Source organism: Dasypus novemcinctus, chromosome 9, assembly GCF_030445035.2.
Source record: "Dasypus novemcinctus isolate mDasNov1 chromosome 9, mDasNov1.1.hap2, whole genome shotgun sequence".
Classification (NCBI taxonomy): Eukaryota; Metazoa; Chordata; class Mammalia; order Cingulata; family Dasypodidae; genus Dasypus; species Dasypus novemcinctus.
In genome coordinates this window covers 119,129,531-119,147,393 of record NC_080681.1, presented here as the reverse complement: position 1 = coordinate 119,147,393, position 17,863 = coordinate 119,129,531, and the positions used below count along the sequence as shown (strand labels likewise).

Here is a 17,863-nt window from a genome sequence, read left to right as displayed (position 1 = left end):
ACCTGGTCTGCCTGCACCTGTTGCTTGTCAGCCGGGGCCTCCGTTCTCTGGGCACCGGGGGCCAAGGTCTCGTTTGCCCAGGCAGGGAGCAGAGGGGCAGCTGCAGAGGCCCCGCTCCTCTCTGCTCCCCACCCGCCACGATGTGCACGTGCACAAGTTAGGTGTGAGTGTGGCGTGGCTCCACTGTGCCCCACATCGGGACGTGGGAGCTCAGCCTCAGGCATCCTAAGCCAGGGAAGGGGGGAGGTCAGCTGGGGAAAGGCCACCGGGGAAGTGCCGTCCTCGTGCGGCTGCAGCTGGGCCTTGGGTTACACCCTCCATGTCACGCGAAGCGTGCATCTGACCCTCCTCTGGGTTGGAAAAATCAGTCCCTCCCCACGCCCCCACCATGCCCTTGGAGTCCCCAGCTTCCTGCAGCCGGGCTCGTCTCCTTCCGTGAACCTGCAGGGCCTGGCCTGGCATGACATCATCCGTCGCCATGGCACCCGTTCCAGCTGCTTGGCTGCTGGAATGGGACACGCCTGGGTGAAGCCGGAAGGAGGACGGGGGCTGGGGAGCTACTGGCTGAGTCAGGAGGCGGGTCCTGGAGGCAGCCAGGCCCCCCAGGGCATCAGCTCCTCCTGCAGCAGCCAACAGGGTTTGAAAGAGTGGAAAGCGTGATGGAGGGAGGGTTCTCTGGTCCAATGTTGACAGCTATATGTGTATATTTTAAATTATTTCTTGGGAGGCGGGGGTCTATTGTGTTAACCTCCTTGTTTGTTAGTACAAGCCATCCTTCAGGGGCTTCCATTCTCATGGGGGAGACCCAGCACTGGGTGCGTGGGAACTTTCGGGTGCAGTGGGGAAAGCACAGGCTACTCTCCCACCTCAGCCAGCACAGGAATCACCAGGTGCTACCAGGTGCTACTCCATGTGAGTTTTCTTGAGAAGGCTTTCTACAGCATAGGTTGGTAGACTACATCCAAGGATGAATGATGTGATCAGGGGACCAAGTTGTTGGCAGCGGATGTGTATGCAGACTGAAATTCAGCCTCTTCTTCAGCATGACGGTTCAGTGGTGCTTTATCTTCATTTGTAATGGATCTGCACTTAGCATTCGATCCCAGAGATTCCACTTTCGTGTTTTCTATAGTCCTTAGCCTGGCAGGCTCCAGCCCAAGACCAGGCAGAAGGAAGAAATTACCGTACCTTGGGCCAGGGAGAGCACATGTGAAGGAAACACCAAGTGAAGCCTTTTGCTGTGGGGGTGACAGCTCTCCTCGCAGCTGGCCTCGGTGTCAGCTAAGAATGCATTCGGCTGCAAGGAACAGGAAAGCGCACAAACATGAGGTTACACAAGTTTGGGGTTTATTTTCTTCCTGTTCTCAGGAAGCCAGGCCCCTTATCTTTCCTTCTGTTCCCCATTCTCTGCTTGTGTTTTAGTCAGGGTTCTTCAGAGAAGCAGGACTAGCAGGATACATGTGCTTAAATCTCTGTCCGTATGTCCATATCCACCTATCTATATGCATACATATATATGAAACAACATTTATTTTGAAGAATTGGCTCATGCAGTTGTGGGTTGGGGTTGGCAAGCCTGAAATCTGCAGGGCAGTCCAGCAGGCTGGAACTTCTGGAAAGAGTCAGTGCTACAGCCTTGAGTCTGAAATCCACAGGGGAGGCCAGCAGGCGGGAAACTCCCTGAGGAGCAGAGCCTGTGGTCTTGAGGCAGAATGTCTTCTTTTTCTAATTAGATTGGCGCCCTGCTTGCATGAGGCCTACCCACACCGTGGAGGATCCTGTCCTTGACTTAAAGCCAGCTGACTAGATGTTAATCCCATCTCCGAGATACCTTCACAGCTACGTGCAGGCCAGTGTTTGAGCAAAAGCTGCACAGCGTAAGCTAGTAAAGTGGACACACAAAATTAACCACCACAGCTTTGTCTTCGGCCTGTGTGCTTGCAAGATAGCACGTCCTCCTCCCCAGCAGGAGGAAAATGGAAGGGCAAAGGGCGAGAGGGCCTCCTGCCCACTTAGAGCAGCCTTTCCCTGTGAAGAAAGCAGTGGGCTTCCCAGGAGACTTCTGTGTACACGTGAGTGGCCAGAACCGTGATGCCCGCCCACCTCTAGTTGCTAGGGACCTTGGGAAATCTGGGCACATTGCTCCTCCCCAAGCAAAACTGGCGTTCTCCCAGTAAGGAGGAGGCTGAGTGCATAGCATTGTCAGCCACTTGTGTCCAAGTTCATCCCCGCTGTCAGATCATCAGTTACCCCAAGATTAGGGCCAGGTCTCCCTTCTCCCTGTTCCCCTCAAGCAGCGAGCACAGAACCTGGCACACAGGAGGTGCTTAGCTGAACGATTTAGGGGGAGCACTGTCTGTCCTCCTGGAGAGGAGCTACACATCTGATGGCAGAGGTCCAGCCCTTCTCGCAGGGACCCCTCAGTCAGATGGGGGGGCATAGCCAACGCCAAGGCAGTCCACCCGCTGCACATGCTGACATTAACACGCGCAGCTTCTCCAGCGCCTATGCAGAAGGTGCCAGGACAGGCGGCAGGAGAGCCACACAGCCAGCAGGATGAACTCATGGCCACACCCCCTCCCGAAGGCCACTGGGCAAGAGTGAAGACCAGTCCAGGAGAACCTCACGTGCAAGGAGCTAAGTCTGGACTTTGATTCTCATCCAGGTGGGCAGGAACCACCTGGCTAACAAAGGGGACAAATGGGAGCCCAAGAGGATTTAGTTTCCAACCGAAGGGCAGAGGCGTAAACCCCCCAGGGTCATCTCCGCCGGGGCACCCTGGGAACCGCTCCCCCCCGCCGGGCTCCCCGCTGGCCCCGCGCCCACCAGTCTGTAGAGAACAGCGGTTCAAGCCCCAGCACTGCCATTGACTGGCGCCCTGGTGTTGCAGTTTGATATGGTTATAAATTTCAAAAATATATATTGGATTATGTTTGTAATTTGGTCTATACCTGGGCATGATTAAGTATGATTAGGGCTTTGATTGGGCCATGTTATTAGGGTGTTGATTCCTACTTGGTGGGTGGGGACTCACAGTAAAAGGCATGGCAAGGACAGAGTTGAGGGTTTTTGATATTGGAGTTTGATGCTGAAGCCTTAAGCTGGAGCCCCAAGAAGTAAGCTCACAGAGGAAAGAGAAGCCAGTCCCAGAAAAAGAGGAACCCTGAACCCAGAAAGAAGCAAGACCCTGGAAGGGAGGAACCCAGGAAGCCTGAACCCTTGTACATGTCGGCAGCCATCTTGCTCCAACACATGAAAATAGACTTTGGTGAGGGAGGTAACTTATGCTTTATGGCCTGGTATCTGTGAGTTCCCACCCCAAATAACTACCCTTTATAAAAACCAACCAATTTCTGGTATTTTGCATCAGCACCCCTTTGGCTGACTAATATAATACACCTGGCTTCATCTTGCTGTGCTGTTTCCTCCCCTCCAAAGTGGGACTGGTACAAATCACCACCCACCTGCCTCTCATAGGAGGGCAGCGGCAGGCAAATGAAATGCGCGGGTGGAATTTCTGATTCACCCAGGGCAGAGCCAGGCCGGGCCTGCTGTCGAATTCCTCCTGGCTGGCTCTGTCTCTACATGCTGGGTTTCCTTCACGGGAGGTACGCGGGTAATGTGGATGCAGCACATTAGGGGGCAGCACCCCGGCCTAGCCCAGCTCCGCTCCCCACCCCGGGCCTGGCGAGGCCACCTTCTGCCTGGCAGGGGACAGGAGGGCAGGTCCTCTCTCCAGGGGCCCTCTCAGGTTCCAGTTCAATGAGCCCAGGATTCTGGCCCCGGTGACCTCGGCTGCTGCTCAGCCGGGCTGGATATGAGGAGCCAAGCCAAGCCCCAGGAGCTGGCAGCTCCAAACTAGAGTCTACAGAGCCTCCCAGGGCCGGAGTCCCCATGACCTAGGGCTCCCCAGTGCTGCCTCTCTGTCCCCAGCCAACCTGCCTCCCACTTTGTGCTACTCCAGGGGAAGGGGGAAAGGGCAGGAGGATGGAGGAGGGGCCCCCACAAGTCATCTGCTTGTGTTGGGTATGGGCAGGGGAGAGGTCCCTGAGGTCCTCGGGCCACGCTAGGCAGCTCAGGCTCTCTCGGACACGCCAGCCACATTTGCAAAGCTGGACGTCCAGGCCAAGGTGGGGCGGCCCAGCTGTCACCTGCCCCGTGTCACTCCCTCTGCTTGCCATGGGGCTGGGGACCCTCTGGCTTTGGGGGGGGCTTCCCTGGGGAGGCAGCTTGATGGAGGGTCGAGCGTGTGGGCTGTGTGGTCAGACGTAGCTTGGGATATGGCCAGATGCCTTCGCCCTGGAGCTTCCCCAGGCCGGAGCGCCCCGAGCCTGGGAGCCATGTGCCACCCCTTCCTGCCACCTTCCCTGGGTGCCTACTGGGAGGGGCAAGCCCAGAAGGGCCGGAGTTCTGGGGGTTCCGGGGAAAGACAGTGGAGCCCCACTGCAGCTAGAGCCTCTCCTGGGAAAAGCCGGGTTCTTCTGTCATCTCCATTCGCCAAGGAGCTGGCGCCATGGTTGGGTGGGGGGGGTGGGATTCTGGGTGGCACTGAAGTCCCACGGTCTTTCCGGGAGGCCCCACGGAGCTAGTGGCAAGTGTCACTTTAATCAAACACTTTCCCCAGTGGGGAAACAGGGCAGGTGACGGACTGTTGGGCAGGAGTGAGTCATTTTTGTTGCCCCAGAGTGAACTCTGGGGGTTTGTTTTGGTAGGGAATCGGGGTCTCCCAGCATCCTGGGCTGCGGGGGGCTCACCAAGCATCCCACCCAGGGCTGGGAAAGACACTGAGATGAAGACTTGTTGGATCATTAGTGCTAAGAGGTGAGGTAGAGCCTCTAGAGCAGGGGTTCTTAATCTTTTTTGTTCCATGAACCCCTTACTAAGTCCACACAATACTGTGTATTATTTAATAAATATATCCCACCTGCACCAACACGTCCTCCCAAGAGTAGTGTTGTTCTTTTTTTTTATTTCAATTCAAACCCATGGACCCCTTGTTAGGAACCCCCGCTCGAGAGACAGGCAGGCCTGGGTTTGAACTCCGAGACAGCCATTACAGTGGCTGTGGGGCGTTGAGACACCTCATCCTTCTGCGCCCCCATTTTCTCATCTGCTGAAAGGGGGGTAGAGGCCTTTCTCAGTACTCAGAACCTCTGGAGGAGGGGGCCAGGGCCTCATACTAACTCACGCTTCTGCCGCAGCCATGAAAGCCGACCGGAAGCGCTTAAAGGGCGAGAAGACGGACCTGGTGAGCCAGATGCAGCAGCTGTACGCCACGCTGGAGAGCCGCGAGGAGCAGCTGCGCGACTTCATCCGCAACTACGAGCAGCACCGCAAGGTCAGTGGGCCCTCCCTGCCCTGCCCTCCCTTCTGCAGCCCCCAGCCCCCCATCTCTCCCTGCTTACAGGCCACCTCCTCAGCCCGCCACCGGGTCAGGCCTCCAAATCCCAACACGCAGACACGGTGTTCATGTCCCGTTAGCGCTCACCTGTTATGGCCTTCCGCGTGGCCAGGCCCTGCTGCAGGGGCCCCAGGTCTCCTGGGCAGACTGGCATGGGCAGAGGGCAACAGGGTAGACCCAGGCTGGCCTGGGCTCAGGCGTCAGCTCCCCAGGTGCACCCTTGGGCATCTCAGCCTTGTGGAGCCTCAGATTCCTCTTCTGCAAAATGGCGGTCATGGTACAAACCTGGCAAAGCTGTGGTAGGGATTACATGAGACGATGATCACGAAGCACTCAGCATGGCACATGTCATAAATAGGATGAAACAGTCAGTAGCACTGGTAAGACAGCAGGAAATTTCACCTGCAAGGAGGAAATCTGGAAAGTCTTCAAGAGGTAACGTGACTTGGGTACGGTGGGATGAGTAGGAGTTCATGGGTCAGATACCTGCGGTTTTTGGTTCAGCCAATATCTGTCGGTTATGTGTGGTGTGAACATGTCAAAGAGGGTACCAAAACTTCAAGAAAGCCTTAGTAAGCCGCTGTGTCTGCAGGGAGAGTTGTAACCTTCCAATGTAGGGCAGCAAAACTGTTAAAAACCGCCGTTCAAGTTCATGGCCATAGGTGACGAGCTGTGACCAACTCTTCGTGTGTACCCAAGGGAGAAAATGGAGGCGGGAGGTGGGTTCAGCTCGCGGCTCCATCGGCACCGTGAGGTTTGAGTGGCGCTGGTGGCTGGTCAGTGGAATGAGTCTGTTCACGACGGACGTAGCCTCTGAGCCCTGGTCGAGAGGCCAGAGCATCAGAGTGAACTTGAACTTAAAGGCTTCGTTCTCACCCCCACTTTGGTCTTCACCCCCGACCAGGGACCGTGTTGTCCACAGATCACTTCTTCTCCTGAATGGAAACAGCCCCCGAGAGGTTTCCGGGCCAGTCCGCCTCGGCGCGGCCAGCGGTCTGGGGCTCTGCTGCCCTGGCTGGAGCAGCAGGCCCGCGCACCCGCCCTGCTGCGCCCTCCCGCCTCAGACGGGCTGAGCCCCTCTGGAGCGGGCTCCCTGCCCGCCTCGGCAGAGCTCCCTGTGTCAGACAGGAGGAGCGGGGACCCGTGCTGCCAGTCTCAGGCCCAGGGTGGCGGGGAGGGGGCCCCCAGCCAAACGGCCTCCGTGCTGTGCTTGGTGACCTGTTACCGGCTTCCTTGACCCGAGAGGCAGGGAAGCGCAGTGGTTAAGCCCAGGCAGCCAGATTAGAATCGCCCGGCGCACTCGCTCTCTGGGTCCCAGCCCCTCCTGCTCAGCGCAGGGAGAGTGGTTAGCAGCTGCTCCAAGCCCCGTGCTGCCAGGAATTGCATTTCTGGTACACAAAAAGTAAGCTGGAAAAACTGTTTGCTCTTCTCATTATTATCGCCCTCAGGTATTTAGAACCTGTCACTTGGTGGTGAAAATTCCTTGGTGAGTTTCAAAGCCCTCCCGCAGGCCCCGGGGCTGCCCCTGCCTGGCGGTTAGTCTTGCTGGAAAACCCAGCACCCCAGAAGCCCCCTCATGGGACCTGCTCGAGAGCCTTGGGGGAGGGGGGGGCCAGGGCTGTGCAGGAAAGAATCCCCGCCAAGAGGCACATGCTCCCTGAGCACAGCCGCCTCGCAGGATGGGAGGCCCAGGGAAGGCAGGGAGGGGGTGCTGCAGGGTGCACCCCAGGGCCCAAAGGACGGCGCCACTGCTGGGTGATCGCCCCAACACGACCAATGATTGCTGCCCTCAGACACCACCTTGGGGGGGGGGATGACACGTAAGGATGAGATGACTAATAGGGACCTTTCACTGTGCACCCACTGCTTGCCAGTGTGGCCCTAAGCACTTTGCATTTGCTGTTTTAATAGCAACCCTGTAAAATATGATTGCCCTGATTATCCCATGTCACAGATGCGAAAACTGGGACTCGGTCCAGTTGTCCCCTCAGGGTCCCGCAGCTAGCAAAAGGGGGGGCAGGACACAGCGCCATGCAACCGGGCCCCAGAGCCCCTGGCATTACCTCCTGCCGCGCTGGCCCTGCATGCACAGCTCCGAACACTTAGATGAGCTGTTTCCGCTGCTTCCCATTTGCAGGGCAGCCCAGTGTACCACCGAGAAGAGGCTGAGGCGGCCTGTGAGCCGGGCGTGGTGGGCTCTGTTTCAGTGGCGTGCTGTGGCCCACCTGGGTCTAACAGCAAATGCTTCTCTGTCTTTTAATGGGGTGTCAAACTTGTTTTTCATAACTCCCACAGAGAGCTGCCCCAGCACCAGGCCTTTTTTTTTTTAAGTTGCAGGTACCTGGGGCACCCCCGATGTCCAGCCAGTGGGGTTGGGGTGGAAGCTCTGGGTAAGCAGAAGTCTGTCAGCTGTGGGCAGCCACAGATGACCCCGGGTGGAGCATCAAGTGCCACTCCGGCTGCTTGGCTGAATATTAAGAGGACCGAGCCCCTCCCATGGCCCCAGCATGTGGGCAGAAAGCGTCCTGTGGCTCTCTTCAGTCCTCACCTGCTCCAACCCCTTTTGCAGGCGTGGGCGAGGCCCTGGGGGACCGACCCACAGCCTGGTGTTCAGAGCTCCTCTGCAGAAGCTGAAGCCACAAGTCCTGGCTGTAGGCGTCCTCTACCAAGCCCTTGCAGCTGGTGAAAAAAACCGAATTGCATTGGATGGGCAGGCCCGGTGAAGGCCCAGGATCTCCAGCCCTCCCAGCCCTCGCCACTCAGACCGCTCCTTCCGGGGGCCCCACAGGCCTCAGCGGGAGCCAGTAGCTGGACCCCAAGTCCCCGAGCTGCTGCGTGCAGCGAGGAGCAGGGACACAAAAGCCACAGGAAGTGGAGGAGTCTTGGCCTGCCCGGAAAGCCCACAGGCTTGTGGCCTCCCAGAGAGCTGGGCCCAGTGCACAGTCCCTGACACAGGAATGCTCTTTGTCAAGGGATCTGGGGACTCTCTGTAAATCCCACAGGCATGTGGGCTGGGGCCTGGAGCAGGACAGAGCATCTTTGGGTGGTGAAGCCGCTTTCCTCCTTTGGCCATGTGGCGCCCGAGCGCCCGCTCCCTGGCCTCCTCCAGGGCCTTCTGTGCTCTGGCCGAACCCTACCCTCAGGCGTCAGTCCTTCCCCCACCCCTGTCGTGCTCCACACCCCCAGGCGGCTGTCCCTTCTGTTCCTTTCCCAGCTGGATTGAGGCCTCGGATACTTCCCACGGGGCCTGTAGTCCTTTTTAAATGTAGGTTCCACCAGGGCAGGGGTTTCTGTCTGGTTCGTCCACTGCTTGTTTGAATGGCCAATATCAGGTCCCGATAGGCAAAATGGATCTCGGCACGGGGGTGCCCTTAAAAGGTATCAGGGAGGGCCTCGGAGGAGAAGGCATCTGAGCAGGACCTGAGGGAAGGGTGCTAAGCTCTTGGGGTGGGCGAACTCACAGTAGCATCCTAAGGGGCAGACGAGGAAACTGAGGCACAGAGACTTACCTCCCCACCTTGTTCTCTGGTCCAGGGGTCACACCCCTCATTGTAACACCCGCGATGCGCTGTCCCCCCCGCAGGAGAGTGAGGACGCGGTCAAAGCCCTGGCCAAGGAGAAGGACCTGCTGGAGCGGGAGAAGTGGGAGCTGCGGCGCCAAGCCAAAGAGGCCACGGACCACGCCACGGCGCTGCGCTCCCAGCTGGACCTTAAGGACAACCGCATGAAGGAGCTGGAGGCCGAGCTGGCCATGGTGAGAGGCCCCGCCCGCCCCAGCCTTCCCCCACCAGGGCAGGGCCCGGCACCTGCTGGCGTCCACCCAGCCCCTGGCAGTCAGGGCTTGTTGACGGAGGTCACCCAGGAGGCCCAGTGGACAGGGGCGGCGCTAAGGGTGGGACCTCTAGTGTTCCGTGGACTTCCCTCTGAGATGATCTGGGCTCCACTGACGCACAGAGCAGGAAATGGGCCACTCGTCCCCCTGCCTTGGGCCCAGGGAGGGTGGGGTCGCTGGGAGACCATTCACCCTTCCACGGTCCCCAGGCGACTGCAAAAACAGAAAACAAAAGCCTGTTTTTGCTTAAAACACACATGTTTATTGAGGAAAACATTTGGGGAGAAATACGACAAAATGTTAACAATGGTTATCTCTGTGGTAGGGTTGCAAGTGACTTGTACTTCTTTTTTCGCCTGTTTTCAAATTTCTCTGCAGTGAAAATGCTTTACTTGGGTAATCAAGGAAAAAAATGTTATTTGATCCAAAACAAACTCCCCCAGGTGCTTCTGAATGCTGCAGAGATGAGCAGCCCGTGTGCAGAGGCGCATGGAGCCTGGAGTTCCGATCTCCCTCCCTCCTGTGTGACCTTGGGCCGCTTGTGGAACTTCTGTGGGCTCCGACACCCTTTACCTGTTATTGGGGGACAGGACCATCTTAGTCTCGCCCTGCCCTTGCCACACGGTGGCAGGTAGAACCTAGGAGCTCTTGGCTAGAAGGGCCTTTGCAAGCTGCCATGGGCTAAATGTGAAGGTAGCCGGGGAGGGGAGGTGGGGGTAGCTTCTGAGGAGGGGGGGGCAGATGGCTCTTCTAAGGGATCAATTGCCCTGCACATTACAGTGCCGTTACAGGTGTGGGTTCTGGATTCGAATCCAGCCTACATGGCTTTGTAGTGTTTGGCCTTGGATGGGACCTTCACCTCTCCCAGCCTCCTATAAATTATAATTGCATATACCTTATGGGTGGCTGTGAAGATTTTAATGCAGTAGTGCATGACAGCACTTAGTGCCGTGCCTGTGCTTGGGAAAGGATGGTTTTCCCAGGACACCCAGGGCTGGTCAGCTCCGCAGGGGCCTCCTGGTCTCCTTGGCCGACACTGACCCCTGGTGGTGAGAGCTGCCCCGCCCGGCGTGAGGAAGGCCGGTGCTGAGGCCCAGGCCGGAAGAAGGTGCCGCGCAAGCCCGGGCAGAACCCTGCAGCTGGAAAGCCCAGGAAAGAGAGGGAGCCAAGAGTGCCCACAACTGCAAGCAGGAGAATCGCATCCAGCATCCATGTGGGATCTAAGCCCCCTCTCAATATAGATGTGGAGTGGACATAGCCATCCCAGGGTCCACAGGATGGAGGACTAGAGTATGGATTAGAGTGGACTTACTGGTATTCTATTCTGGAACTACTGTGATTAGTAATGGAAGTAAAGGTAGCATTGAGATGGAGAAAATGGCCATGGTAGCTGCTGAGGGCAGGGAGTGGGGAGAAGAGATGTGATGTGGGGGCATTTTCAGGACTTGGAATTGTCCTGGGTGGTGCTGCAGGGACAGTTACCGGACACTGTATGTCCTCCCATGGCCCACTGGGTGGACTGGGGGAGAGTGTAAACTGTAATGTGGACCATTGACCATGTGGTGCAGCAGTGCTCAGAGATGTATTCACCAAGTGCAATGAATGTCCCATGATGATGGAGGAGGTTGTTGTTATGGGAGGAGTGGGGTGAGGGGGGTGGGGGCCATATAGGGACCTCATTTTTTTAATGTAACATTAAAAAAAATAAAGGAAAAAAAAAAAGCCCAGGAAAGAGGGGGCCGAACGAGACCCCCGTACCCCGGGCCATCCCAGTGCCCTGAGGACGGACACAGGTGTCCCCTCTGCCTGGGGGCACTGGCCTCGGGCATCCTGAGGGCGTCCTGGGCCTTTCGGTTTGGGAACCGGCTAATCTCTCTTCCGCTCCCCCACGCCAGGTGCTGGACCCGATCCGGTTTGGGCCAACAGACCCCAGGTTCTTGCCTCCTCCCTTTGGCGGGCACCACCCTCAGACCCTCTGCTAGTGTGGATATTCAGGGTGACGGTTTCCAGCTCGGCTTGACGCCTCAGGTTGTAGGCAGCAGAGGCGGCACCTGGTGTCAGCCCTCGGGCAGAAGGAAGGGGCTTCATCAGAGCCGGGGCATCCGCAGGCTTGTTTGGGTGTCAGCCGACTGGAGGCCCCCCTTTCCCCCGTTCCCCACCAGCCACAGACTTGCACAGTCTGGAGGTCTTGAGGGGCTGCCTTTTGCAGCTGTGTTGTCAGCAGGCCAGCTTCCCCCGTAGCACTGCTGGCCAGGACGAGACAGGGGAGGCTCCCGCCGCGTGGGGTGCCTTAAGTCGCTGGGTTGCAAGCAGCAGAAAGCCGCCCTGGCTCACTCAGGGGGTGTGTTGGAAAGCTGGCAGGAGCTCACAGGTGGAATGAGAAGGTGGGGATTTACAGAAACCAAGGCGGCTGCAGAGGTGGGGAAACCGGATGCACACCGGGAATGGTCCGCTCGGCAGCCCCTGCTGGGAGGGTGGCCTGGTGGAAAGTGCTCCGGCGGCAGGGTTCCAGTGGCCCATCTCGGGTCACTTACTCACCCCTAGTTTAGGGGCCCCAGCGAACAGGTAAGAGACCCCAATGCTGGCAGGTGCCCTGGGGAGAAGCAGGAGGTGTTCAGAGCCACGGGGGTGGCCCAGGGTTGCCCAGCGGAGCGGGGGCGGAGCCGGAGACCCCCGCTCCCTGACAGCACTGCTTGGGCGGCCTTCGAAAGGACGTCCAGGCACAGGCCTGCAAGAGGCCCCTCCCCGTCACTGGCCTTCGGGCACCCTCTGACCTTCCCCAGCGCGGCCTCTCCACAACAGGAAGCCGGTCCTCACGTTCCTCCACACTCTGTAAACAGGCCCCTCCGCTCGGCGCGGCTGGCCTCCGGGGTTGGGTAACTCTCGGCTGTGCAGCCAGGGACAGTCAGCTGCCCGGCCTCTCCCCGCCAGGGGCTGGGAACCCCCCCTTCACCCGGCAGTGACACCCAGAGATGCGTCCCGACGTCGCCATGTGTGCTCCGGGGAGGACGGCCCCTTCGAGAGCTGCTGCTCTGCCGAGTGGCCTCTTCCAAGGGTCACGAGGGATTCTTTCCCTGCAGGACCATGTCTGGTGCCGTGATCTGTCTCTACATTGGTCGTTTAGTTCCAGCTTTGGTTTTGCCATTTTCTAGCTGCGTGACCTTTGACAAGGCACTTAACCTTTTCCTCACCTATAAGGGGGTCTATGATATTGCCAGAGAGATGGCGAGGAGCAGAGGAGGCGGCAGCTGAATCGAGGTGGCCGTGCTGGAGACCCTGCGTAGACCTTAGCCGTTCGTGCCTGCATCGAGCTAGACTTAGCCCAGTCCTGTCTCCAGGCCACACTGGGGACCAAGAGGCCGGGATTCTACTCCTAATCACACAGATCAGTCACTTTTAACCTGCCCAGGCCTCGTTTCCCTCGTCTCAAAAGGATGCCGCCGCCACCCAGAGTCAGAGGTGGCGAGGGATGAGTGAGCCCGGCTGCAGAAGCAGGAGGCGGATCGAGCTGCAAGGGGGCCGAGGGCTGGGCCGAACCCCAGCCCCTTGGTGACAGCCGCACTCTGCGTCGGCATCACTCCTGCCCCACCAAGCACCGCTGTCCGGATCCTGGGTCATTGCATTCCTGCAGGAGCCCCTGCTGGATGGACTTCAGACCCATTGCCACCAGAGTCCCGTTAAGAGGGTCCCAGCCAGTTTCCCAGGGGGAGAACTCGGAGCTCATTTAGCACAGGAAGAGGGGAGTGGGCCAGGCACCGTGTGGCCAGTGCGATGCCCATTTAGTGCAAATGCAGAGTCCATGCAGCTGGAAGCCACAAAGTGCTCAAAAACTCCTCGTGTTTGCTTGAAAGGCTCCCATCCAGGATCCTCCAGCCTTCAGCCGGGAGAGACATTGCCTGGACAAGCTCTAGTCCCTTGAAAGCCAAGCGAAGCTTCAGATGTGTGGCCTTCACTGCAAGGGCGACCGGGCCAGGAGGTGGGCAGACTGCGGGTGGCTGGGGCCGCCACTCACTGCAAATCGGAGGGCCCGAGGACAGAGCTCGTGCTACCCCCTCCCCTTCCCGCCTCCTGGATTAACGGGACAGCGTTAGGGAGGGCACAGAGCCCAGCTCGTCGCTGTGGATGCCACTTGTCGAGCGGGACAGCAGGCTAGGCGGCGTCCTTGGCCTTCCCGTGAACAGTTCCTCAGCCAGTCCCCACCTCGGCCTTTTGCAGGAGGAACTGTTGAAATGGATTTCCACTCTGGACCAAGCTGTCTCCACAGCAGCCACAGGGGCGGGTGCTGTCAGTCTCCCCACTAAACAGAGGACAGACGCCCGAGAGGTGGGGACTCCCTCAGCATCCTGGAGCTAGGGTGCTGCAGAGCTGGAATCAAATCCAGGCAGTCCCAGTTCCAAAGCCGGTGTTCTGAAGCACTGTGCTAGGGCCGGGCCGCCTCGGTCCACAACTCCAGGGGGTGCTGTTCACGTTGCAATGACCAGCAAGGACCTTGAAGCTCAGAGAGACGGAGTAACTTGCTCAAGATCACACAGCAAGTTAAGAAGTGGAGTTTGAACCCAGTGCTGCCTGATCTTGTCACACTGAGCCAACTTACCAATTCCCAGGAGCTCGGCAGAAGGGGTGGAGGTTCAGGACGAGAAGAGGATATCAGAGCTCAAGAGGAGTTCCCAGCATTAAGTGGAATTTGGTGGGAGAGATTTGTCAGAAAAAATGATGTATAAATTGCCGCGGAGAGCGGACCATGTGCAGCACTGAGCGTGTGAGTGTGAGTGTTTTAATCTGACTTGTTTTGAATCTGACTTCACGTTCTTCGGCGTCTCTGCTGGGCTCTGTCTCTGAAGGTTTGAGCACTGAGTGGGCAGGGTGGGCCGTCGGTGAGAAGTTTCTGTGATTCAGAACTTGCAGGTACAGCCGTCCCATCCTGAAGAACTCCTAGATGCGTAGGGGCCTCCCAGCAGCCAGGTGACGATTGTGGCCAGCTGCCTGCTGCACTGGAGGGCACCCACTCCCCCCTAGACAGCAGCGGGGTCCCCGCTTGAGCAGAAAAGCCAGCGGGGAAAGGAGAGCAATGCCCTGCTCCTGGGGTCCTGCCAGACTGACTGGCGCCTTCGTGTGCCGCCTTGATGGGTGCTTGTTTCAGGGGTGCCTGGGGCATACCTGTGTGAGGCTGGGAGCGTTGCGCCGGGAAGAGCTCAGGGTTCGCTGGTGCCTCACGGCAGACCCATTTTAGCCCAGCTCTCCTCAGGGCAGCCAAGATGGAGTTGGCAGGAGGGAGCAAGGAGGTGGGATCCCCGCAGGTGCTGCGGGTGAGTGGTGCTGTCACAGAGGGTACACGTGGTCCAGGAGGAGAGAGCAGATGCGGCCCCGTGTGAGGCGTGGTGGTCCCAGAAACACGAGTCTCCACAGCTGCTCAGCCCCGAGCTCCTGGCTGCTCTGACATGCCCAGGCTAGTTCCTTCCTTACCCAGAGATTTTGCCTTGCTTTGTCGCAGCCAACGAGGCTCTGGTTCCATGGGCCTCCATCAACCCGGGCATAGCCAAGGCCGAGGCCCACACACCCTTGGTCTGCGGAGCCTTACTGAGTGCTTTCTAGACATGCCAAGCCTTAAGCCAGGTGCTGGTTCTGAGGTGGTGGAAACGCCCGCATCCTCTGCCTCCTGGACCCAGAGCCGGCGGGGCTTGTGCTGGCTGCTTCCTTGGCCTGGAGGAGTGTGGGTGCAGTGGAAATCACACCCGGCTCACAGTCGGCACCGGGCGTGAGGCCCAGCCCAGACTGTGCCAGCCGTGCGCTTACAGAGAAGTCGCTTCCATCTCAGAGTTTCTGGGTTCTCATCTGTCAAGTGCAAATAATTGCACCCTCCCTCTTCACAACCCGGGGCGGTGGCACTGAGCGCACAGGAGTGGCAGAGGTGAAAGAATGTTCTAAGCCAGGGAAGAGGCTGTTACTTGGGGGCGGGTTGCTGACACCATCGACTCAGCCTCCCTCTGTTCTGTGGACTTATGGTCCACGGGGGTTGGCAGAGGGAGGGGTATGATGTCACAGACTTTAAGGACATCAGAGCTGGAGAGAGCCTTAAAAAAGAGCTCTTGGTCCAGCCATTCCATTTTGGAGGGGAAAGCAGAGCGGGCGGCACCTCGCTCGGTCAGGGTGATGAGGGAGCTGCAGGCCTCAGGCCCAGGACATCCAGTTCTCAGCTGGAATCTCTTCCTCAAGAACCCCAGCTCTGCCAGCAAGAACCCGGGGCCTTGGGTAAGGCGAGGTGGGGAAAGTTTGGAGGCAAGGAGAGACGAGGTGGGTTTTTCATTTTCTCTGTGTGCATATTAGGAGCACAGCTGCTTTCAGAGTGGCTCTGCCATCTGTGGCAACCCCTGGAGCCTCGGAGTTCACCGGAGACCTCGGTGGGAAAAACCCCTGGGCCCCTCCCCCTCTCCCCTTCTTCAGTCTTCTCTGCCCTGGCATGAGCTTGGGGATCCAGTTGGGGGGGAAAAATCAACCCTGATGAAAAGAATATGCATTAATGCATGAAATATGGGCCCTTTTCCTCCCAGAAAAGAATCTGAGGTCATTTCTAATAGACCCATGTACTCTGGGGAGATGACTCAAAGCTAAAGGAGATCGCAGACACTGGAGAGAGAAAAGGAGCGCTGTCTGACTCCACCTCCCCTAACTGCATCCACTTGGCCCCGGGCTCCCTCACGTGACCCTAGTAGGAGCCACAGGTCCCACGTGTTCTCATTACGCAACCCTAAGAGCCAGTTCTAGCAGGGTCTACTGTCCCCAGCCTGCGTTCAAGGAGGACTTGGTTGAGTACGGAATGGCGCATCTCCTTGATGTTGGTTCTGCAGAAGATGGAGGTAGTTTTGCTTGGGTTGAGCCTTGGTGAAGAGGAGCCTGCGGGTTGATATTGGGAGGAATTCCGTCGATTGCAGCCAGAGCTCCGTTTTCTTACATTCTTTCACTGGGAATCCTTGGAAAGCCCAAAGGGACGAATGAGGAGCGTGCTCCTGGCCCCCCTGCTCGGTACTGCTGGCCTCGCGTGGCTCTCAGCAGGAGCTGAGGAGTAATCCACAGTGAGCCGTCAGGTGGGGGCCTGGACCAACGCAACGACAGGGATGTGGAAGTGGGTGACGGCAGCTGGCCACATCCGGTCCAGAGGTCGGGCCCGAGGCTGGCTGGCTGACGGTGGGTGATGCGGCACCACGGGCCAGGAGGTCCCCTTGGTCTCATCTTCTTCCTGTCTCCGGCTCTCTCCCCAGGCCAAGCAGTCCTTGGCTACACTGACCAAGGACGTCCCCAAGCGGCATTCACTCGCCATGCCGGGCGAGACGGTGCTCAACGGCAACCAGGAGTGGGTGGTACAGGCCGACCTCCCGCTGACCGCTGCCATCCGGCAGAGCCAGCAGACCCTCTACCACTCTCACCCCCCCCACCCCGACCGGCAAGGTGAGTCCAGGCCCCACCGGCCCCTCTGCTCTGGGGGAGGCCCTCCAGCCCGGTGGGGGAGACAGCCTGTTGGTGCAGCAGCAGCGGTGGGAGGGTGATGAGCAGAGCCTTGGGGCTCATGGACCTGAGAGGTCCGAGGGGGACTTCAGGCACAGCTGGAGCTGAGAGTCACACGGTAGCAGGTTCTTCCGGCCCTGCCTGCCTCCAGGTAGACTCAGCTGTGGGCCGTCCCTTACCATGAGGCAGTACCTAGTCCCCAGCAGTTCCCGGCTTTTCATCCAGGCCCTTACACCTGCAGTGTCTTGAGGGAGAGAAGCTCTTCCCTTGGCTCCCAGTCAGATCCCAAGAAGAACTCTGATTGGCCAGCCTGGTCACATGCTCCCCCCAGACCAATCGCTGTGTGTGTCTAGGGTCCAGGTACCCTGACTGGCCAGCCTGGGTCACATGGGAACCTGGCAGGGGAGGCTACAGAGCTCCTTGACTGCCAGCTCCAGCCAGTCCCAAGGCATGTGGACAGGCCTAATGTCACAGGTCTCTGCTCCAAGACCTGCAGGGGGAACTGGCCTCTGGGCAGCATCTACACCTGCTGCCCAAGGTGTAAGTCTCAAACCCTCACTGTCCCCTTCCATGACAGGTGCAGGTTGAGCACAGGTAGCTGGCAGTGTCTTCAGTGAGGCAAGGGGAAGCAGACACCCTGAGCACACAGAGCTGGGCTCTGTGTTCAAATCCTGGCCCCGCTGCTTACTAGGGCCATGACCTTGGTCATGAGCTTTGATTTTGCTCATGGGGTTGTTATGAAGATCAAATGTTAAACTTTCTGGAATAGGACCCAGCACATGCCATGGCTGAGTAAATAGTAGCTGCTGTCTCTTCATCCTCATCATCATCATTGCCTTCATTATCAACATATAACAGCCAGAGCTTTCTTTAAAAAAACAAATACGTTTTATTACTTTAAACAAATCAATTTTATTGATACATACTAATAAAGCATAAATCCATCCAATGTGTACAATCAATGGTATTTGATACAATCACAGTTGTGCATTCATCACTTCCATCATTATTAGAGCATTTTCATTATTCCAGTAATAAACAAAAAACAGACAAAAAAAGAACTCATCACCTCTCAATCTCTGTTATTTTGTTTCTGTCTCTCTAGTTTATTTTTACTTATATTTTGTAAA

The 17,863-nt window shown here is 57.9% G+C and overlaps 1 protein-coding gene across 3 annotated transcripts in view; it reads left to right on the top strand.

The window, feature by feature from the left end:
• KAZN (kazrin, periplakin interacting protein) overlaps nucleotides 1-17,863 on the top strand; it is a 1,179,259-nt gene that overhangs the window by 1,084,876 nt on the left and 76,520 nt on the right. For all 3 annotated transcript variants that reach the window (XM_058304354.1, XM_058304355.1, XM_058304356.1), the window contains 3 exons: nucleotides 5,202-5,338; nucleotides 8,985-9,155; nucleotides 16,490-16,676. In XM_058304354.1, the coding sequence (XP_058160337.1) occupies nucleotides 5,202-5,338; nucleotides 8,985-9,155; nucleotides 16,490-16,676 (495 nt within the window). The remainder of the gene's footprint in view (nucleotides 1-5,201; nucleotides 5,339-8,984; nucleotides 9,156-16,489; nucleotides 16,677-17,863) is intronic.